Genomic DNA, 20434 nt, shown 5'->3' on the forward strand with positions numbered 1-20434 from the left:
CGAATGGAATTTGACTATAAATTATTCCTGGATGATTTGTTTAAAAAACAGATGCATCGAAAAACAATGACGGAGAGCTTGGCGGGATACAAAACGCTGGGGATCGTCAGAAGGAGCAAGGGCCTGGTGATTAGCTCTGCAATTGACGTGGCGACAGGGGAAATGGTTATTCTCGAGGAGGTTGATCTTTTGGGAGTCTCTGAGGATTGTGGGCCGTTACTGATGGGCTTTCTGCTAAACCACGAGCTTAATCATTCGCCTTATGCCATGAAGGTCCTACGATGCTTCCAGGATGGGGGCCGGGTCTGCGTGGTGCAGAAGTATATGTCCCTTGGGCCTGTGGATGTAGCCACTAAGGAGCAGGCATTTTTAAGCGACGACTTCATTCTCTATGTCTTTATGCAGGTGGTGTATGCCATGAAGATAAACAGTGGTGAGAAGTGGTTTTGGGACAGGATATCGACAAGGCACGTATGGATTGATGGTGATGGGAAGGTTCGCCTATGCTGGGCAGATGTTGTGCTGGAAGACGTGAAAGCTGCGGCTGAGCAGATGAGCATATGGAGCAGAGCAGTGGAGGATAAAGAGAAAGTACTTGCATGGCGCGGGACGGAGATGGAAGACTCCGGGCCGGTATATCTTGGGAGCTTGAGGAGAATATTTGTCGGGCTGGCTCTAAGGTCCTCTGACTCCCTCGAAACTTCTGGAATGATCTGTGCAAAGGAGTGGGGGGCTTCTCCTTCTGTGGGGCATAGGCAGGGATTTTCTTCGACTCTGTCTGGGTTTGCATCGCTCCTATTTGAAGATGGAGGAAGGATAGAAGACCTCGAGGGGTATACCAGAAGGATGATCCAGGAAAGGAGGATAGCCAGCAATCCTCGGGAGATCTTCAAGTCCTTGATTGCAAGTGTGAGAGAAGCAAACAGAGACCACGAGTCCAACATCCTGGAAGAAATAAAGGAGTGTGCCGAGGGGATCCCGAAGATGGAGGAGGGCAAGAGCAGCAGTTTCTCTGAAGAAAGCAGTAAGAGCATGAGTGAAGACGGAAGCAAGGGTGACGATGAGAGGGTTGGATCCTTTGGAACAAGGGAGTACAAGAGGGGAAGGTTCCATGTGTGCGAGGCAGTGCCCTTGGGGGAGAAGGAAAAGAGCCTACAGGCAGGAGAGCAGATGAAGAGGATTGTTAGGATTGTGAATGCACAAAGCAGGCAGATAAGGATTCTTACTAAGGTATTTAAGCAACTCGGACTTCTGGGCAAGGAGGTGTCCAGTGAACTTGTGGAGCTGGAGGAGCTGGTAAACTTTCTCCTAGTTGGAATGGAGAGGCAGTAGAGTTACATTACTATAGATAAAGTCTGTTAATCTATTTCTTCTTTATCTGAATCTGCAAGCCCCCGAATGGAGCATGCCCTCTATCTCTGCGACTTGAGCTTCTATTCGTCGTCGATGGTTGGAGACTCGCTGGTTGCCTCGGACAAGATGGGGGCCGTTCACATGGTGGCGCCTTGTATGAACACAGTGAGCGTGGATCACTTCAAGAAAGACATCAAGTTCTATCCTACCGACGACCTATGCTTTACCACCACGGACATGTTCAGGGGAATACGGGTATGGGACAGATCCCGGGGAGATGTAGTGTATTCATACAAGGAAGACAGCATCAAGATGCACACGTACAACAAGATGGGATGTTTGGCAGCAGTTGGAGAGGGATGTGTGAAGCTGTATGATCTTAGGGTCCGGTACAACATTGATGCAGTGCCTCTAAAGATGTGCAGAAAGGCTGAGTGGGGAGATAACAGAGTGTACTGCATCAATGACGAATGTGTGGCTGAATACGACACCCGGAACATGAGTAGCATGGCATGCGAAGAGAAGAGCGAAGTTCAACTGAAGAAGAAGGACATCGGGGGAATTCTGGACTTTGCTAGCATTAGTAGAGGGGAGTTTTGTACTGTAAAGAGAGGCGGAACGACATATCTGGTGAGGATGGACGGCCTGGAGGTGATGGAAGGAACCAGGAGGACGTCTGTCGGAGATAGGATGATAAAGATTAAAGATGCCTCTGATGACTTTGTGATTGGGGCATTGGGCGGAAGTACAGTGGGGTTTTACGAGTACAAGGACACGTGGACATACGAGCTTGATGGATTTGGGCATGTTGATTGGATGTGCTTTGGAAGGAACGGGGTCTATGTGTTTGCAGGCAGAAAGACCTATTTCATAGAGGGAGGATATGAGAGGTTCAAGGAACTTGCGAAGAGAGATCCTGACGCTGCAGGGGAATAGTGATAATTCCTTGGGATTGGCGTTGAATAAAAATAGGCCGAGGGCATGGGTCACAAACAAAATGAAATTCAAGAGGACAATACAGAAGACATTTGGATCGCCGAAGGTGAAGAGCATACAGATGCACCCCACAAAACCTGTGGCGATAATGGGACTGTTTAATGGGGATGTGCAGATCTGGGATACGGATAAAATGGCCATGGTGAATAGTATCCATGTGTCTAACGAGCCTATAAGAACCTGCGTAATTCTGGGCAGGATGGACTGGCTGCTTGTTGGGAGCGACGATGGAAATGTCAGCATCTATGAGCTGGGGAAGTACAGGAAGGTCAAGACATTCCATGCACACGACGACTTCATCAGGAAAATCGAGAGCCATCCGCAAGACCCGTCGTTTCTGACTGCCTCTGATGATGCAACGCTGAAGATGTGGATATACCAAGGGGAGGTTAGCCAGGCGATGACATACACAGGCCACGAGCACTTTGTAATGGATGTCTGCTTCTATCCAAACGACGCCAGCAAGTTTGTCTCGTGCTCCCTGGACTCGACGGTCAAGGTCTGGAGTGTGGAGCAGCCCCATTGTGTGAAGACATTCAAGGGACACACCTCCGGAATAAACAGCATATGCTTTCTTGGGCGAGACTGCCTGGTTTCCGGAGCCGACGACCTAACTCTGAAGGTCTGGGACTTTCAGACAGCCCAGTGCATAACAACGCTCTCTGGACACACAAACAACATCAACAAGGTGTACCCGCTCAACAGCTTTTCTCTTTTTGCTTCGTGTGGCGAGGACGGCAGTATGCGTCTGTGGAACAATAAGACGTTCAAGCAGGAGGACCTACTTATACTGCAAGGAGGAAGGATCTGGGATGTGAAGGAGAAGGACGGGAAGATCCTTGTTGGGAGTGACGAGGAGATTGTTTTCATCAATGCATGCCAGGGATCACCTCTTGTTCGAATGAGCAGAAACAGGATATTCTACTCTGTTTCTGGATCTATTTTTGGGGTTAAGGGGGACAGCGTGGGAGCGCCCAAGGAGCTGTGTAATGTTGGGTTCCATCCTGACGAGCTAGAGGTCTCTCCAAGTGGGAAGGCGGTAGCCGTTGGAAACGAAGGGGAATTCAGGATCTTTTCGTCCCTTGGGTTCAGAAGCAAGTTCAGTGGGGAGGGAAGAGACTTCCACTTCATAGATGACGACGAGTTTGTTGTGAGAAACGGAGATGTTGTGAGCTTCCACAGGAAGGGCGAGGTGCTTAAAAGCATCAGCATAAAAGGAATCAGCAGACTGTTTTTCCTAAGCCCTTCTCTGATAGGATGCAATGTATCCGGCCAGACCAGGATCTACTCATCGTCTGGCGAATTTGTTTCGTCGATCAACCAAGTTTCTGACCACCTGGCTATAGTTGGAGACTTTTTAGTTGCATGTGGGGCACTGATAAGCATATACAGGATCAACCAGGATGTCATTGAAGGGTTTGTTGAGCAGGGGATTGAGGTTCCCGAGGAGGGGATAAAGGACGCATTGGTGCATCTCGGAACTGAATATTATGGAGTCTCGTCGTGGTGTACAAGTGACGACATCTTCTATTTTACATCAAACAATAAGGGATACTACCTCATTCCCGGGGACAGGCCCTATGTGTATCACTTCTCGTCGATCAGTGGGATGATTGCCGGGGTGGAGAACGGCACTTTGTTCTATCTTCACGATAAGTCCGTTGAATGCAAAAAGATAGACACCGAGTTCCTTAGGTTCCAGAGGTCTGTAATACTTGGAAGGGAATACAGCGTTCCTGATGGGATACGCAGCAAGGCGATTGCGTTTTTCGAGTCCTTGGAAATGCACGAAAAGGCCCTGGATCTTTGTGTGGATGACAACCAGAGGTTTGAGATTCTCCTCAAGCTGGACAGATATGATGAAGCATTTTCAAAAGCAAACAGCATAGTCAAGTACGACAAGCTTGGAAGGTATTTTCTCAAGGCAGGGGAGCTTCCAAAGGCTTCTGAGTGCTTCCTCAGGTCGAGAAACTGGGTGAGCTTGCTTCTTGCCGACACCCTGTCTGGAAAGAGAAACCTCGCTGTTGCAGGGTCAGAGTGCAGGAAGGAGGGGAGGCTTAATCATGCATTCTTTGCGTACCTTAAGAGCGGAAGATATTCAGAATGTGCGGAGCTACTCGAGAGCACACTCTTTTCGTCTCTGTTTGCTAAGAACTATCTTGATTAAATGTCCTCGGCGGTTGCATTCCTTTTGATTCCTGCGTCTTCACAAACACCATCGGCAGGAATCCCTAAATGGCAGATCTAAGAGAATGGTATCCAATAGAGGTGACAACGCACAATCTGCACTTCCACGAGGAAGCATCTATATTCACGATGCATGGAAACGACAAGTTCATAGCTACTGGGGGAGGAGACAAGGATATAAGGCTGTGGAGGGTGGAGAGGAACGCACCCAAGGGCGGGGACTTCTGCTACACCACAGCCATTAACTCCTCGATGAAAATAAAGTACCATAGTGTACTCTCTGGGCACCATAGAAGTGTCAACTGCGTCAGATTTGATGGGGATCTGCTGGCATCCTGCTCTGATGGAGGAGAAGTTATACTGTGGATAAAAGGGAGGCCATACGTGGTGAAGAGGATTGATGGAGATGATGCATATGAGCTTGCATGGGGAAACAGGCATCTTTTTGTTGGCTTCTCTAGCGGAAGTATACTGGTGTATCAGGTGGATCTTGCTGCCGGACTCCTGGACGCTACTGGTGGAGAGGACGAAAACGACCCCAACCTGGGGGCTTCGGATGCTGAAAGCTGCCATGTGGAGGAGAAGGGCCATCTACAAGGAGAGGGGATATCCGCCAAGCTGGTACAAAGAATAAAGTGCCACGGAGACATAATCCAGGGATTGGCTTTCAACCACCGCTTCGGGCTCTTGACGTCTCTGAGCAAGGATCGCACAGGAAAGACGTTTCTGTTCACAGACAGACTCACACAGATAGAGAAGATGGAGTATGTCGACGGAGATAGACTTTTCTCGGTTGGAAGAGGGTTTTTTAGGAGACCCTCGTACTCTCCAGACGGCAAGCTTTTGTATCTTCCATGTTGCAGATCGAACAGTGTTGTTGTGCTTCACTATCCATTCCGAACGGAGCATATGTATGCAACAATAGGTCCGTTAGACTCAGAACCCTTGAAGGTGATGTGCAGTGGAGACAGGGTGCTCATCGCAACAAAAAAAAGCCTGTATGTCTTTCTTGGCGAGACACCTTTGTTTTGCGTTGACAACATCACCTTCATGGCCATCACTGACGGGTGTTTCTTTGATGGAGCCTGCTTTGTGTCTTCTCTAGACGGATTCCTGTCATCGCTGTGCATAGGAGGATGGTGAATCCAGCTCTCTGGCGCCTAATATTCTTGCAGAGGTGGGGCCCCGGGATGGGGATCCAAGACAAGATCAACGAGATTGAGGCTGAGATGGCCAGAACCCAGAAGAACAAGAAGACAGAACACCATCTCGGGGCTCTGAAGGCAAAGCTTGCAAGGTACCGGCAGGAACTTGATGTGCCGAAGACCAGATCCTCAAAAAGCGACGGATTCGAGGTTTCGAAGAGTGGAGATGCCAGGGTTGTGTTGATTGGGCTTCCTAGTGTTGGGAAATCGACGTTGCTGTCGAAGATCACAAGCACACACAGCAAGGCAGCAGAGCACGAATTTACCACCCTAGAGTGTATATCTGGGAAGATGCATCTGAACGACACGTGGATCCAGGTGCTAGATCTTCCTGGAATTGTTTCTGGGGCCTCGCAAAACAGGGGAAGGGGAAGACAGGTGATAAGCATTGCAAGGACAGCAGACCTGATACTGATGGTTCTTGATCCTCGGAGGCATGAAGACAGGAGAATTCTTGAGGACGAGCTTCATGAAATGGGTATAAGATTGAATAAGAGAAAGCCTGATGTATCGCTTACATGCACAACAAGCAATGGGATTAACATCGGAATAACATGCCAGCTCACAAAAACAACTGAGGCAACAATAAGGGCAATCCTGAAAGAGTACAAGATCAACAACTGCCAGATGTTTGTGAGAGAAGATGTGTCTGACGACGACATCATAGACCTTATCAGCGGATCTGCAGTCTATGTGGATTGTTTATACGTGTACAACAAAATCGATGAGCTTTCTCTGGAGGACTTCAACAGGGTTGCAGAGCAGCCCAACAGCACTGTCATAAGCTGCCGGAGAAACTGGAATATCAGTAGGCTGCTCGAGGACATCTGGGACAAACTGAAGCTCACAAGAGTCTACACAAAGAAGAAGGGGGCATTTCCCTCTCTAGACGACCCGGTTGTGATCAGGAAGGGAGGGACGGTGAAGGACTTGTGTTCTCGCATCCACAAGGACTTCCTTTTGAGCTTCAAGCATGCACTGGTATGGGGGACCAGTGCAAAGCACAGCCCACAAAGGGTCGGGCTTGGACATACGCTAGAGGACGAGGATGTGGTCCAGATATTTCTGAGGTAGCTTTAGTTTAGTTCTGCAGGTGTCTATCGAGATACGTTTTCATGTCGCTGTCTGCATGAGAGCAGGCCTGTAGGAATATGGAATATACAGCGTCTTTCCTCCTTTCTCTGTACATCTCAGCAATGTTCCTGAATAAATCGTTTTTTATGAAGTACCTGTGCATAAACCTGCTTCCGCAGGATACAACCTGGAGCAGCATCTTGGAGAGGAAGACCTCACCCATCCCGCCGCCGCAGCCCGATAGAAATATCCTCTTCATCAGTCCTGTGTTGATTAGAAACTCTCTTGTTCTGAACCCGTGATTGCCAAACAGGTACACCAAAAAATTCTGCAGGTCAGGATACCATTCCAGATTGTCAAAGAGACTGGAAATCTCCATATAGAACACATCCAGCTGCTCAGGCTTGCACACATCCAGCAAGATATACAGTCCTTCAAGAGCATAAAGAAAATCGTCGCTGAAGTACTTTTCGTTGGTTAGACCCCTGATTCTGCATACAATGTATCCAATGTCGACAGCTTCTGACATTCTTTCCTTGAATATCAGACAGAGGTAGTAGAACATCTCAAAGAAATATACATCGTCCTTGTAGATCCTCTCTAGATACATCTCTACTCTTCCCACCTTATAACTGCTGCTCCCACATTTCCTGAGAAAGTCTCTTATCTCTTCGTTGGACATCCCAGCTACCTTGCTTTCGCTTCTTGCCAGCTCCTGTTTGCCCATTGCAATAAGAAAGTCCTCGTAAGTCCTTACTGCCGGGCCATCGAGGTTCCTTGCTATGACTTCTGCGTAGAATCCATGCGGTGTAATCTTGTTCTTAGAAGCAACTCCAAACAGTCTGAAGACCCTCTCTCCATTCTCTAGTAGCATTCTGAACAGATGAAAATTCTCCATTCTCAGGAGCTGCAGCACCCCATCCCTGCTCTCGAGCATCCTCCCAAATATAGAGGCATCCATGTATCTACTGATCCTGAAAAGACTGGCAAAGAGATTCGTTTCCCGTCCAGAGGCTGTGCACTCCTCTCTTACATCCAGGTCACTTTGGCTCCAGAGGTCTTTCTCCACAAACTCGAGGAACTCATCCCGGATCTCTTCAGCTTCAAAGCATATGGCATGCTCCTCAAGATCGTTGTATACAATTACAACATTCTCCTTCGACTTCCCGCACTGCTTCTCTTCAAAAGATATCTCAAAGGGCCTTCCAGACACATCGTCTTCGATAAAGATGCTGCCCCGTCGAATACGGAAGACCATTCCTATGCACATGTCCTCCCACTTATCATTCGTGCCCTTGAAGACTCTGACTCTTACAGGAATCATCAGGGATCTGGTACAAGAAGAATATTCACTAAAGAACAAGAGTTTATTGTCTCCCAATCTCCCGGAAAAGTCATCACAGCCCAAATCCGGGATCAATCCTCCTGAGGCCCTTGTACCCCAGCAACGAAAGGCCTGCTAGGGCAAACATGAGGTGGTACAGATCGGTTTCGTTTCCAGGTCTATCAGAAAACCCACCAGAAGGCCCTTGGCAGGAAAATATAAACCTCGTGAGCTCCTCTTGGTTCACATAGCACTCTTTTCCAATGAGAACAAGAGAAGAGTATGCCCAGAACGAATAGCAGACATCCTCTTTCTTACTCACTCTTCCAGAAAGGCCTCCAGAACTTGCCTGCTTTGTCGCTATGAACCTGGCCACTTCCTCCCTGTCAACCGTCTCAAGGGCGCCAAGTGATCTCAGCGTGCTCAGGCAGCAGAAGACTTGCGCAGCATGGGACTCAGCTCCTTTAACAGCTCCAAAGCCCCCATCCAGATTATAGCACTTCTGTGTGTATAGGACAATTGCTCCTGGATCAACTCCGGCCTCGGCCAAAAACACCTTGCAGATGGGTCTTGACAGGCTCCTTGGATCAAAGTCTCCTCTTTCCATAAGAGACAGCAGATGCAGCCCCAGAACCGCACAGCAGCTGATCCGAGTGTCCGTCTCCCCATAGCCATCGTTGTGGAAGTATCCTGCAGGTTGCAACAGCCCCGATATAAACATGGCCGTGCTTCTGTCATGGTAGGGAATATGATAGATGTATAGAATCTGCAGGGCGTTGAATGTACTTGTTATGTTTGACGAATATCCCTCGCATCCCCCAAACCCTCCGTCGTCATTCCTGCATCTCATCACATATCCAACCACTCGGTCCCTCATTTCCTGCATCTCCCCCCTTCCCAGCATCGACAGGGCATTCACAGACCAATATATGGTGTTGAGTCTGAACGGCTCTGTCAAGTAGTACAGAAAGTTCCTTGTCTTTATCGTCTCCTTGATAAAGGCACTGTGTCTGTCTACCTCCAGCTCCATTTCAGGGCTCCCGAATCCATCCTTCTCTTCACGGATTTCTTTTCCGCATAAAGAAAATGGTGGAGCTGACATCAATGCTCGCCTTCTCCATTGAAAGTTAAATGCGAATCTAATAAACATCTGAATTCCTTAAAAACTATTTACATCCAGTCGAAAACATAAACAAAGATGAATGAGGTGGAAAACAACAACCACAGTTTTCCTCGTGAAGACATCCCCACAGAAGACGAGATTGAAGAAGAGGCCAACAGCAGGCAGGGAATCCTCCGCTACTTCAGGGTGGCAAGAGCAGAATACACCAAGTTCGCTCTCTTGGGCCTGATGTTTGGAATAATCGGATTTATATACTCGTTCATGAGAATTCTCAAGGACATGTTTGTGATGGTCAGGCAGGAGCCCACGACAATATTGTTCATCAAGATCTTCTACATCCTTCCAGTCTCAATGGCCCTGGTCTTCCTCATACAGTACATGCTGGGGACAAAAACAGTCTCAAGGATATTCTCCATCTTTTGTGGAGGATTTGCATCCCTATTCTTTCTGTGTGGCGCAGTGTTTCTGATAGAGGAGCAGGTCTCTCCCTCGAAGTTCCTGTTCAGAGACATGTTTATAGACGGAAAAATGTCCAGCAGAAGCCTCAATGTCTTCAAGTCGATGTTTCTGACACTCAACGAGCCCCTCGCAACAATCGTCTTCATTTCAGCCGAGATGTGGGGAAGCCTTGTTCTGTCGTATCTCTTCCTCAGCTTCCTGAACGAGTCATGCACGATTAGACAGTTCTCTAGGTTCATTCCTCCCCTCATAATCATCACAAACGTGTCGCTTTTCCTCTCGGCAACGGTGGCAGGAGCCTTTTTCAAGCTCCGGGAGAAGTTAGCATTCCAGCAGAATCAGGTCCTGCTCTCGGGAATCTTCATCTTCCAGGGCTTTCTGGTGGTCTTGGTGATCTTCTTAAAGATATACCTCGAAAGAGTGACAATGAAGAGGCCCCTGTTCATCGTCTCCTCGGGGTCAAGGAGAAAGAAGGCCAAGGCCAACGTGTCCTTTTCAGAAGGCCTTGAGATCATGTCCCAGTCAAAGCTGCTGCTTGCAATGTCCCTCATCGTCCTCTTCTTCAACATCTCCTACAACATGGTCGAGTCCACATTCAAAGTCGGAGTTAAGGTTGCTGCAGAATACTTCAACGAGGAAAAGGGGAAATACTCCGGAAAGTTCAACCGGATCGACCAGTATATGACCTCTGTCGTGGTCATATGCCTCAACCTGTCACCATTCTCGAGCTATGTCGAGACAAGAGGGTTTCTTCTGGTCGGGCTTATAACGCCTATTGTGACACTCATGGCCATCGTTCTTTTCCTAGGGTCTGCGCTTTACAACACTAGCATGGAAGAGTCTGGGCTTGGAATCGTGAACGGGCTGTTTCCAGGTGGAAAGCCCCTGTACGTCCTCGAGAACTACTTCGGCGTAATCTTCATGTCGCTTCTGAAGATCACGAAGTACTCTGCATTTGACATCTGCAAAGAAAAGCTTGGGATGCGGATCAACCCCACATACAGAGCAAGGTTCAAGAGCGTGTATGATGGGATCTTTGGGAAGCTTGGGAAGTCCATAGGATCGATATACGGGCTCCTGATGTTCGAGGCCTTGGACACGGAAGACCTTAGAAAGGCAACGCCGATAACAGCAGGGATTATCTTTATCTTCATTGTCATGTGGGTAAAAGCGATAATCTACCTGTCGAGGTCTTACGAGTCTGCTGTACAGCATAATAGAGATGTTGACATCGACATGACCGAAAAGGCAAAGAAAAGCTTGGAGACTCCTGAGGAGCCAAAAGTTGTAGATTAAAAAGCACACTTCACACTTGGTTTATTCTTTGGGAGTGCCTTGGCATGGCTCCTCCATCTTGTTGAGGCTGTCAAGGGCGTCATAGCGCGCAACTCTTTCGGCATAGATCTTGTTTTCCTTATCACCATTCCTTATTCTGAGCGCCCCGTAGATGGACACAGAGAGGATAAACAAACACACCACGATGCACTGAAGAACCACATATCCCAGAAGAGACATAGCAACATACATCCTGGCCAGACATATGGAGATAGCCATGGCCAGAAGTAAACACTTTTCCATCGACATCTCTTTAGCCCTCTGCATTTTACAGGGTCTTCTCCGTTTCATCAAATGTGAAGAAGAGCAACCGTGCTGCTGAAAGACAGAAGTCACGATTGAACTGTCTGTCTATATCCGCACTTGCAGGAGTAGAAGACCGTTTGGCCTTCGTCAGTGGACCTCAGCTGTGCAGTATTGTACATCATCTCCTCAGCACCGCATGCAGGACATCTGTGCTTGATCTTGGCACCCTGGACATCAACGGCTTCTATGTGCAGATCCCTTTGGACCTTAACCTCCGTATATGTAGGCTTGATCATAGCGACACTGTTTTCCCTCTTGCATCTTGGGCACTCTACCCTGCTGCTATCTGATCTTACGTAAACCAGTGTTCCACAAATGCAAAACATACTGGGCTCCATTTTGAGAAATCTTATGAGAGTAGAGGCATGGGGCACGGGACAAAGCGGCAGTGGAGCACAGGCGGCCCAGTATGAAAACAGAGGCATGGAGCTGAAAAATTTGGGAATTTTGCGGATGTATTTTCGGATAAATTGGCAAGGTGCCTGCCCTGTGCATGGGGAGAGCCCAAGTTGGTGGGGAAACAGGTAGAGCCATGGATGGAAACGCAAGAGAGGCCAGCACATGGAAATCCGGAAATAACCACCTAGACTTAGAGGCAGTGGAAAGGTGCAGTGAAGAAGCTCTCAAGGCTAATCCCCGCAATGTCGAGGCCCTGTACACCCTAGGGAAATGCCACATAGAAAACAAGGATGTAGACGAAGCAGAAGCCATCGTGCATAGACTGCTTCAGCTGGAGAAGGAGTCATATGAGGCATGCGTCCTGGGCGGGCATGTAGGCCTGCAGAGGACCTGGTTCGACCGAAGCTATGAAAATTTTCTAAAGGCATACTACAAAGCAACATATAGAGACGGATTTTTGATGTATGGAATCTCGCTTTTTTACGAGGCCATTGGAGATTATCCAAGTGCAAGGCCCTGGCTTGTGCTGTTGAATAAACTGGGGGTAGAAGAGTATAAGAGCTATGAGATATTGTTCAGAACGGGTGTTTGCCTTAAAAAGATGAACATGATCGAAGACTCTACCAGCGTCTTCCGTGTGATCGTATATGATCCGCCAAATGACGTCTATGACCCTAATGCTCAGATCCAGATTGCCCATCTTTACGAGATGCAGTCCAAACACGACCTTGCAATCGAGGTTTTGGGCGAGATAAAGGATCCGAGGAAACACTATCTCACAATCTCGAGGCTATATGCATGGATAGACTTCAAGACAGGAAACTTCCACGGTGTGAGGAAATGGTACAGGGCGGATAACAGCACCCACAGTGATCCCTATCTCATGTATCTGGTGGGAAGGATCAAGTACATGGAGGGAAACTACATGGGAGCGCTAAAGAAGTATATGAGGGTTGTTCAAATGGATCTTATGGGTGGTATGATACATAACTCCATAGGGTGTGTTTATTTCCAGCAGGGCAGACTCGCATCTGCAAGAGAGGCCTTCACAAGTGCTCTTGAGGCAAACCCAGGGCTTCCGGAGGCTGCCATCAACCTTAAGCTTGTCGAGAGAGCAATGCCTGAAAACGCAAGCGAAGTCTCCAGGTCTCTTGAAACCACTTCGCACAATCCTAGAGAGCCGCCTCCATCCATTGGAAAAACAAGATACCTCGACTCTGCCGAGTTCTTCAGAGATTCCACATTTACTGTGCATCCCAGGATGCTTGGAGTTATTCTTCCCATGAGGACCTCCAGGTTTGAGCTACTTCCGGAATGGCCTTGAGCGGCCTGCATTAAATTACAATATGTAGAATCCTACACGTCAGTACTGACTCATGTACTAGGCATGTCATTGCTCCTTTACAGAGTCCCAATCGGGATGTTCTAGAGCAGCAAAGGATCTAATTGGTAGGCCGCGGATAAAACAGGAATCATGGAGCTTGATAATGAGACTGTCCGACATATCAATAGATAGCGGAAGGATTTTTGAAACACACTTCAGATTCCCAAGAGACATATGCCTCACGATGGTGTTTTCCTTGCTAATCACGATGGTGAAGAATCTGATAGTTCTCCCCACAGCATCGGCCTTGATCAAAAGACTTGGTCTGGAGAAAGATCTTGGGTCTGAGAAGAAAAAAAAGTTCTGCATTTCTCTTTGGAAGGCCATGTTCTACTCATTCACATCTGTCTATGGATACTTCGTAATAAGGAGCGAGCCCCGGGCCTACACTGCAAAGAATCTCATGGATACGTGGGGAGTTCACGGCGCTCCTTCAAAGGTTTTGTTCTTCTATCATCTGGAGTTTTCATACTACTTTGTTGAGCTGTTCTATCTATTTAGTGAGCATGCGTACAAAGACTTCCTGCAGATGGTGACCCACCACATTGTAACCATGCTGCTCCTATTCTTGTCCTACCACAACGACTTGTTGCGTGCTGGCGTGGCTATTATAGTCATCCACGACATATCCGATCCGTTTCTGGAGATTGGCAAGCTTACAAACTACATCCATGACAAGTCCTTGGCAACGAGCATATTCACGTGCTTTGCGGGGATTTTCATTGCTTCCAGGCTCGGGATATATGCATTCCTTCTTTCTCTTCCAATAGTCGTCTCCATGTGGGAGCACGGGTTCAGTCCATCTCTATTCCTCATTGCCATGCTATTGCAGGGTCTACAGGCAATGCATATCGTGTGGTCCTTGATGATTGTGAGGATGGCAAGAAAGGTTATCCATGAGACAGAGTTAGAAGATATCAGGTCGATCAAGACAGAGACCTCCCCTAGCCAACTCAGGTGTAAATGAGCCCTTAGGGGCAGGATCCAGAAGACTATATATTCCGGCACAGAGACCTCCCTTAGACCTATGGCCATTGCACTCCTTATGTGTCCGCTTGTGCTTGGAATGGATGTTTGTAGGCTTGTGAGGTACTTTGGCGACGAGCAGGGGATAAAGGTGCCTGAGCAGATAGTTGACGACTACAACAGGGTCGGGGCCGAGTTTGAGGCGAGTCCGAAGGCCTTTGACTATGTGTTCCACAATGGAAACGCCCAGAACATCTTTCAGTATAAGGACAGAGAAGAGCTGATTGCATCAGTATTCCTCGTCAGGGACACATTTCACGGGATAGTGGATGGGCAGGTTGTGAGCAGAAATGTCGTCCTGGTGTACTCGATGTACGTTTCGGAAAAGCACCGGGGAAGGGGATATTCAAGGAGGATTCTTAAGGATGCTGCAGATTCCCTAAACAACCATTATAAGATGAATGGGGACTTCTTGCTGGTTCTACATCTATGTCCAAAGGACAGGAGCATGGAGCTTGCATTCTCCATATATTACAACCTCAACTTCAGGAACGGGGGACTGTCGATGACTGAGCCAAGCGGAAAGAAGTGTTTTTTGGAGGAGATTCTCGGATATGGGGATCCCTGCGATGTAATCGATCGCTATGATGAGGCAATGGATAGAGGAAGATACATGATAATGGTCTGCGAATATTCAAAGCTTTGCGTCTGTGAAAGAGAGCGATATAGCAAGCTTATGGAGTACGGGTCGAGGCTGAGGAGCATTCTGGAGAGAAGCAGCCTGCTGGACTTCTGATGCCGGCCTTTCCATGATCCCCTTGTCAGCGTGATGAAACAACACCGCCATCAGGATTCTGAAACAAGCAAAATAATAGATATAGCTTGTTTTGTGGCAAATAATAATGAAAGCGGTTCTTCTAGCTTTGGCACTAGTCTATGGGAGTCAAGGAACAGAATACGGTGGTGGAAAGATGACAGAAGCTGACTATGGAGAGATGGTAAGGCGGGAAAAGTGTATCATGTTCGTAAAGAGATTCTGCCCTTACAGTATCAGGGCAAGAGAGCTGCTCCATGATAGAGGCGTTGGCTGTAAGATCATCGAAGTCGACAACAACCTGGATGCCTACAGCTTTGCCAAGAGGAACCACAGCACGTTCCCCGTTTTCTTCCTTGATGGAGACCTGGTCGAGGGAGGATGTGAAAAGCTCTTGGTTCTTTCTGATAGCAATCTTCCCCCGTTCGACAAATCTCCTCTACTCACCCAGAACAGAGAGCCTGTTCTGCTAGATTAAAAGTTTAGCTAAGCCCCAATGTTTATACTACTCACTTGGAATCGTTTATTTCCATATGCTGTGCTTTATATGCCTCTAGAAACTTGACAGGATTCTCGATCTTCTTTCCATCCTTGTACATCGAGGGAATTTCCCCGCTGTTCTCTGTAACCATTCTGTTGTAGAGGTCCAGATCATCATCAACGTAGAACGGTCTATATGGCAGACCGAGCTTCCTAAGGCTGTTTTCCAGCTCCTCACTGCGTCTGCAGTTCCTTTCAAGAACTACCGTAATCCCAGGGTCCTGAAGCTTTTCATGGGCGGTGTTTGTCACAAGCCCATTTGTGCGCTTGGCAACCCCAAATCCAACGGCCTTCTGTCCCGTAATATCCATTTCCTTCATATGCACAACTCCCATGCTCACAGTGAACACGATCAGGCTGAAGAGGCACAGCGATTTCATTATTCCCAAATAAAGAAGCATAGTTAAATAAATTTTCCTCATACAATGTTTTAATATCTAAAACATAGTAAAGTCGTCCAGGTACATATCACCTGCAAAAGCAGATCAACCGATAAAGAACGCCTTATACATAAATTTCATTGGGCTCGGTTCAATATATTTAATGGGTACAGATGGCTGGAAGCTGCCAAACTAAATCCTTCCACGGGATAGGTCCAGAAGCGCATTGACGGCAATCACCTCAGAGTCCTCCAGGTCTGTCTCGCAGTCCTCTTTATCCTGAATGCATTGCTCCAGAGACTCCCTTTCAACCACCCCCTCATTCGAGGTCATCCTCTCCTTGCTTTCAGACTCAGCTATGAATGACGGAATTTTGCTTGGCCTCTTGTCAAAATGTCTTCTGATCAAAGACTTTGTGACTGTATTTGTGTCGTGTCTATTGATACCTCTGATTCCCAGGGATGCCTCTCTGCCGCACGCAGTCCTCTCAAAATCCTCGTAAAACGTGTCTTTGTCAGAGTCTATTGTAGGCATTTCTCTGCCTTCTCTGAGGTCATCGTACTTTGCTGGGTAATCCCCGCGCTTGGAGGCTAAGTTCATTTGGTTCTCTCTGTGATATAAGCTGCCCTGGGCTTGGGATTCGCTTCTGTGTCCATGGAGAGACCATTCACCCATTGACGGCAGATGCCCGCCGCTTATATCCCCTCCAGCTCGCCTACATCTCATTCTTGACTTGCCAGAGTCTGCCTTGAAGCTGATAGGCCTTTTTCTTCCGTGTATCTTGTAGTAGAGCCCGCATGCATTGCAGAGATAGCTTCCGTCGTCGGCCCTTCTCCACAAAGGCGTTGCTGTGGTGTTGCAGTTACTACAAAACCCTTGCTTGGACAGCATCTTTAAAGGGTGCTGGCCGCTCCAACCGTTTTAAGAAGGAATTTATGGAAGGACTTCCTCAAGACACTCAGACGAGCAGGCCTGTTTCTTCATTTAGCTTGTTTTAGAATATCAAAGTTTGACAGATGAGTGTACGTTATTTAATGCATATACAATATCAATATCCCGCTTACAGCAAATGTCTATATCACTAATCATTGATGATATCAATAAATAGAATCACAATATGTGGACTCTTCTTCTCTCGTGCCCCGGCCTGCCATACTCCACAGCCATCTTGCTCCTGCAGATGGGGCAGACAAAGTTCTTGCGGAGCCATCTATCAACACACTCCTTGTGGAACGCGTGTCCACAGTCCAGGCTCCGCACATACCCCCCGTCTTCGAAATCCTCCAAGCAGATGATGCATCCTTTGTTGATGAACTCCTGCCCAGAATAGGGGCACAGCGGTATCTTCTCAATCTCTTTGTCGGACAGACCTCCTCTCTCCTCAATTCCAAATGATAGGAACAGATAGAACACTATCACAGCCACCAGCACAATGGGTATGTGGAGGAATATCTGGACTGCAAGGGGGATCCTAATCTCGATGCTTTTGATCCTTACTTCCGGCGAATACCCCGGGCTCTGTTGGCTGTTCTGGCTCAGGATCGTCTTGAGCATCGAGAAGTCAAAGGACATGGTCCCAAAAGTAATATCTTTGGATGCCCCACCGTGGCTGTCCACGTTCCCTTGGTCTTCAATTCTGTATATTTCTAGGCTGTCCACGGAGTAGTTTCCTTCTTCCTCGCCATGCTTTGCTAGGTGTCCAAACAGCTCCTCGGCGCCCCTGGCCTCTATTTTAACATTCTTCAAAGTCAGCTTCTCACCCAGGCGGTTTCCACCGTGGATGGCATAGAGCGGCATGTACACACTCACATCGAGCATCTGGAGTATCACATATGCACTTGCCCTATAGATACTCATCTGCAAACACATCTAAAACGTTTTTATTTAGACCACTGATACTTGGTTTCAACAATCACAGCCATCCGCGTCCAGTTCGCTTTGCAATGGAGGGGGCCTTCACAGGTGGGTATGCCGCTGGCTTAGTGCCTGGCATTGTGCCGACAAACAAACAGATGCAAAATTGAGCCCATAAGAAACTGGATGGCAAGCCTGGCGTACTCGGCATCCTCCAGAAGGATATCATGGGAAACAGAGTCCGGAATTGCCATGCTTTCCTATGTCGGGACCGTGAACAAGAAGCCCGACTCAAAGCAGATCGAGTTCCAAACAATCCTAGGGATCCTCAGGGTCGAAAAGAACGATGCATATGAGGAGTTCCTTGCATTTGTCACCAAGAGCACTCTTGCCGGCATGTATGAAGGCATCGAAATATACAAGATTGATAAAATCAAGTTTCTGAATATCAATGAGCCCGACAAGCCCGACGAGGTTATGTCCCAAGTAAGAGGGTTTGTGCAGTCACATGACTTCTATTACTTCTCGACGCCTCTGTTCATAGAGGACGAGTTTATATGGAACAGGCACATGAGGGCCAACCTTCTGAAGTACTTCGGGCCAACCTCCTATCCATGGGTGCTTTCCCATCGGCCCAAAAGCCCGTCCCTCAGCCTCAACATCTCAACGCTTTTCTGCGGATTCTTTGTGGCAAAGGCATTCAAGACGTCAGAAGACTTCTACCACATGAAGCTTCTTTCGCTGGTGTCCTCAAACAGGGTTGGAACAAGATACCTATGCAGGGGAATCGACGAAGAGGGAAATGCGTCTCTTTTTGTGAAGACACACTTCCAGACAAAGCGGAACAACAGCACAATATTCGACTTCACAATCATCAGGGGATCGGTCCCGATATTCTGGAGCCAGAGAGGGCATGGGATTCCTGCAAAGGTAAACATCTATGGGGAAGACGGGGCCGTAAAAAAGGCATTCGCAAAGCATTTCAAAAAGCTTAGGAGGGAGTATGGAAAGATATATGTGATCAATCTTCTGGGAGAAAAGAAGTACGAGAAGCAGCTTACCTCGCACTTCAGCAGGCTTCTGGATCTGGAGAACATTCCGTACACGACATTTGACTTGAATGCTCATGCCAGTAACTACGACGACCTGAAGTTTCTTCTGTACTTCAAGCTACAGGGCATCGGGCAGCAGGACATAGTCTTCAGAGTGAACTGCCTGGACTGCCTGGACAGGACAAATGTTGCACAATCTCTAATATGCATGTTCTACTTCGAAAAGGTTGTATGCGATGGCAATGCCCTGAAGAGGATGCAGGAATGCTGGGCAGACAACGGAAACTCGCTGAGCAATCTATATACGGGATCTGATGCGATGAAGAGAGAGCTGGCTCTCAAGGGTAGAAGATCCTTTGTTGGATACATGGACGACTTTGTTATCTCCGCGACCCGGCTCATCAACGGCAGGTTTACTGATAGACAAAAGCACAGTATCATCAATGTTTTACTGGAAAAAAAAGAAGACGCCGAGGACACTGGCGATTCCTGTTGACTCCGAGCCATCGCCAGATGATCCTGTATTTTTGAATTAAATCTTCCTTCTACAAGCTACATACCTGACAGCCTTTTCTAGAAGATTTATGTCAACACCGTCGAGCTCACCAACGAAGATTGTTCTCAGGACCCCGGACTTAAATGTCCCGTACATGCGGATCCACGACCCTATGCTGAGACGCCTGTCTGTAGTGATGATGATGGTTTTCTCTCGAAACGACACTTCGTACTTGCCGTTTTCCAACTTGTCCCTGACCTTTCCAAACGAGTAGACCGTCCTGCCTTCTACAGGTATGTCCAAAAGGCGCAGCATTCACAAACTCCCGGAACAAGGTAATTGGTTCTGAAATGCTCAAATACAACCCATCCCTTTAAAAGTGGAGATGAGTGGTAAAGCCCAGGATCCCTCGACAGACCTGTTCAGAGTAAGGCTTGTGATGCTCCTGCATGTGAAAATGTACATAGGCATTCTTCTGTATTGCCTCTTGCTCACAGAGTCTCTTCGCGGCATCGTCCTTCTTATCCTCCTAGTTGTGGTCAACTCGCTGTCATTTATGAGGGCCTGCCTGACCGATCCAGGAAGAGTCAATAGAAAGGCCCACCATAAATATCTGCCCGATGTGGTCACGTTTGGAAGGGGCATCTCAACGCAAATATGCACCAACAAAAGCGGAGACTGGATAAGAGCAATAAGAATAGACGGCACCGAGTACGAGGAGAAGTACTGCTTAGAATGTAATTTATTTCGTATTGCCGGAATGTCACACTGCAGAGAGTGTGACAGATGTGTTCTGGACATGGATCATCACTGTGTCTGGTTTGGAAACTGCATCGGCAGAAACAACATAAGGCACTTCCACATCTATCTGTATACCCTGGTCGCAGTCATTTTGATGAACGCAGCGCTGTTCTATAGCCTGCTGGCCATGTATCCAGGTCAGGGCACATTTCCAGCCCTGGCCCTCAGGATTCTAGCATTTGCTCTTGCAACTCTGTACACCGTATTCTTCTCCATCATCTTTCTATTTGCAATGTTCAACATATATGTGGCTCTGAACTCCTCAACATCAAGAGAGTTTATCAAGAACGGCACAGGAAGTAGGCAGCTGGACATCAAGAAGGCCTGCAGAAATCTTTCGAGGCTTAGGCCGGACATATCTTTTGACCAACCATCTGTGTGAGCTT

At 47.8% G+C, this 20434-nt stretch overlaps 20 protein-coding genes across 20 annotated transcripts; 12 read left to right on the plus strand and 8 right to left on the minus strand.

Annotated features, from left to right (window-relative positions):
- Positions 1-51: 51 nt before the first annotated feature.
- On the plus strand, positions 52-1332 carry ECU08_1230 (uncharacterized protein; the record flags this gene model as incomplete). The annotated part of the gene is made up of 1 exon (NM_001041862.2): positions 52-1332. One exon carries the CDS (start codon positions 52-54, stop codon positions 1330-1332), a length of 1281 nt encoding a protein of 426 aa, NP_597253.2.
- A 66-nt stretch (positions 1333-1398) lies between these two features.
- On the plus strand, positions 1399-2289 carry ECU08_1240 (uncharacterized protein; the record flags this gene model as incomplete). Its single annotated transcript, NM_001041863.1, has 1 exon — positions 1399-2289. One exon carries the CDS (start codon positions 1399-1401, stop codon positions 2287-2289), a length of 891 nt encoding a protein of 296 aa, NP_597254.1.
- Positions 2290-2350: 61 nt separating this feature from the next.
- Positions 2351-4516, plus strand: ECU08_1250 (uncharacterized protein; the record flags this gene model as incomplete). The annotated part of the gene is made up of 1 exon (NM_001041864.2): positions 2351-4516. One exon carries the CDS (start codon positions 2351-2353, stop codon positions 4514-4516), a length of 2166 nt encoding a protein of 721 aa, NP_597255.2.
- Positions 4517-4584: 68 nt separating this feature from the next.
- On the plus strand, positions 4585-5679 carry ECU08_1260 (uncharacterized protein; the record flags this gene model as incomplete). The annotated part of the gene is made up of 1 exon (NM_001041865.1): positions 4585-5679. One exon carries the CDS (start codon positions 4585-4587, stop codon positions 5677-5679), a length of 1095 nt encoding a protein of 364 aa, NP_597256.1.
- Positions 5680-5726: 47 nt separating this feature from the next.
- Positions 5727-6815, plus strand: ECU08_1270i (developmentally regulated GTP-binding protein; the record flags this gene model as incomplete). The annotated part of the gene is made up of 1 exon (NM_001041866.1): positions 5727-6815. The coding sequence occupies one exon, from the start codon at positions 5727-5729 to the stop codon at positions 6813-6815; it is 1089 nt and encodes a 362-aa protein (NP_597257.1).
- A 7-nt stretch (positions 6816-6822) lies between these two features.
- On the minus strand, positions 6823-8139 carry ECU08_1280 (uncharacterized protein; the record flags this gene model as incomplete). The annotated part of the gene is made up of 1 exon (NM_001041867.1): positions 6823-8139. The coding sequence occupies one exon, from the start codon at positions 8137-8139 to the stop codon at positions 6823-6825; it is 1317 nt and encodes a 438-aa protein (NP_597258.1).
- A 73-nt stretch (positions 8140-8212) lies between these two features.
- Positions 8213-9169, minus strand: ECU08_1290 (uncharacterized protein; the record flags this gene model as incomplete). Its single annotated transcript, NM_001041868.2, has 1 exon — positions 8213-9169. One exon carries the CDS (start codon positions 9167-9169, stop codon positions 8213-8215), a length of 957 nt encoding a protein of 318 aa, NP_597259.2.
- A 168-nt stretch (positions 9170-9337) lies between these two features.
- ECU08_1300 (uncharacterized protein) lies at positions 9338-11017 on the plus strand (the record flags this gene model as incomplete). The annotated part of the gene is made up of 1 exon (NM_001041869.1): positions 9338-11017. The coding sequence occupies one exon, from the start codon at positions 9338-9340 to the stop codon at positions 11015-11017; it is 1680 nt and encodes a 559-aa protein (NP_597260.1).
- Positions 11018-11038: 21 nt separating this feature from the next.
- ECU08_1320 (uncharacterized protein) lies at positions 11039-11323 on the minus strand (the record flags this gene model as incomplete). Its single annotated transcript, NM_001041870.2, has 1 exon — positions 11039-11323. The coding sequence occupies one exon, from the start codon at positions 11321-11323 to the stop codon at positions 11039-11041; it is 285 nt and encodes a 94-aa protein (NP_597261.2).
- A 65-nt stretch (positions 11324-11388) lies between these two features.
- ECU08_1330 (DNA-directed RNA polymerase I core subunit RPA12) lies at positions 11389-11688 on the minus strand (the record flags this gene model as incomplete). Its single annotated transcript, NM_001041871.1, has 1 exon — positions 11389-11688. The coding sequence occupies one exon, from the start codon at positions 11686-11688 to the stop codon at positions 11389-11391; it is 300 nt and encodes a 99-aa protein (NP_597262.1).
- A 167-nt stretch (positions 11689-11855) lies between these two features.
- Positions 11856-13085, plus strand: ECU08_1340 (uncharacterized protein; the record flags this gene model as incomplete). Its single annotated transcript, NM_001041872.1, has 1 exon — positions 11856-13085. The coding sequence occupies one exon, from the start codon at positions 11856-11858 to the stop codon at positions 13083-13085; it is 1230 nt and encodes a 409-aa protein (NP_597263.1).
- Positions 13086-13248: 163 nt separating this feature from the next.
- Positions 13249-14112, plus strand: ECU08_1350 (sphingosine N-acyltransferase LAG1; the record flags this gene model as incomplete). The annotated part of the gene is made up of 1 exon (NM_001041873.1): positions 13249-14112. One exon carries the CDS (start codon positions 13249-13251, stop codon positions 14110-14112), a length of 864 nt encoding a protein of 287 aa, NP_597264.1.
- Positions 14113-14172: 60 nt separating this feature from the next.
- Positions 14173-14907, plus strand: ECU08_1370 (uncharacterized protein; the record flags this gene model as incomplete). The annotated part of the gene is made up of 1 exon (NM_001041874.1): positions 14173-14907. The coding sequence occupies one exon, from the start codon at positions 14173-14175 to the stop codon at positions 14905-14907; it is 735 nt and encodes a 244-aa protein (NP_597265.1).
- A 106-nt stretch (positions 14908-15013) lies between these two features.
- On the plus strand, positions 15014-15403 carry ECU08_1380 (glutaredoxin; the record flags this gene model as incomplete). Its single annotated transcript, NM_001041875.2, has 1 exon — positions 15014-15403. One exon carries the CDS (start codon positions 15014-15016, stop codon positions 15401-15403), a length of 390 nt encoding a protein of 129 aa, NP_597266.2.
- A 31-nt stretch (positions 15404-15434) lies between these two features.
- ECU08_1390 (uncharacterized protein) lies at positions 15435-15845 on the minus strand (the record flags this gene model as incomplete). The annotated part of the gene is made up of 1 exon (NM_001041876.2): positions 15435-15845. The coding sequence occupies one exon, from the start codon at positions 15843-15845 to the stop codon at positions 15435-15437; it is 411 nt and encodes a 136-aa protein (NP_597267.2).
- Positions 15846-16037: 192 nt separating this feature from the next.
- On the minus strand, positions 16038-16736 carry ECU08_1400 (uncharacterized protein; the record flags this gene model as incomplete). Its single annotated transcript, NM_001041877.1, has 1 exon — positions 16038-16736. The coding sequence occupies one exon, from the start codon at positions 16734-16736 to the stop codon at positions 16038-16040; it is 699 nt and encodes a 232-aa protein (NP_597268.1).
- A 219-nt stretch (positions 16737-16955) lies between these two features.
- ECU08_1410 (uncharacterized protein) lies at positions 16956-17702 on the minus strand (the record flags this gene model as incomplete). Its single annotated transcript, NM_001041878.2, has 1 exon — positions 16956-17702. The coding sequence occupies one exon, from the start codon at positions 17700-17702 to the stop codon at positions 16956-16958; it is 747 nt and encodes a 248-aa protein (NP_597269.2).
- A 183-nt stretch (positions 17703-17885) lies between these two features.
- Positions 17886-19247, plus strand: ECU08_1420 (phosphoinositide polyphosphatase; the record flags this gene model as incomplete). Its single annotated transcript, NM_001041879.1, has 1 exon — positions 17886-19247. The coding sequence occupies one exon, from the start codon at positions 17886-17888 to the stop codon at positions 19245-19247; it is 1362 nt and encodes a 453-aa protein (NP_597270.1).
- A 36-nt stretch (positions 19248-19283) lies between these two features.
- ECU08_1425 (uncharacterized protein) lies at positions 19284-19562 on the minus strand (the record flags this gene model as incomplete). The annotated part of the gene is made up of 1 exon (NM_001415236.1): positions 19284-19562. The coding sequence occupies one exon, from the start codon at positions 19560-19562 to the stop codon at positions 19284-19286; it is 279 nt and encodes a 92-aa protein (NP_001402527.1).
- A 70-nt stretch (positions 19563-19632) lies between these two features.
- Positions 19633-20430, plus strand: ECU08_1430 (uncharacterized protein; the record flags this gene model as incomplete). The annotated part of the gene is made up of 1 exon (NM_001041880.1): positions 19633-20430. One exon carries the CDS (start codon positions 19633-19635, stop codon positions 20428-20430), a length of 798 nt encoding a protein of 265 aa, NP_597271.1.
- Positions 20431-20434: the final 4 nt, after the last annotated feature.

This window comes from Encephalitozoon cuniculi, chromosome VIII, assembly GCF_000091225.2.
Source record: "Encephalitozoon cuniculi GB-M1 chromosome VIII, complete sequence".
NCBI classification, from domain to species: Eukaryota; Fungi; Microsporidia; family Unikaryonidae; genus Encephalitozoon; species Encephalitozoon cuniculi.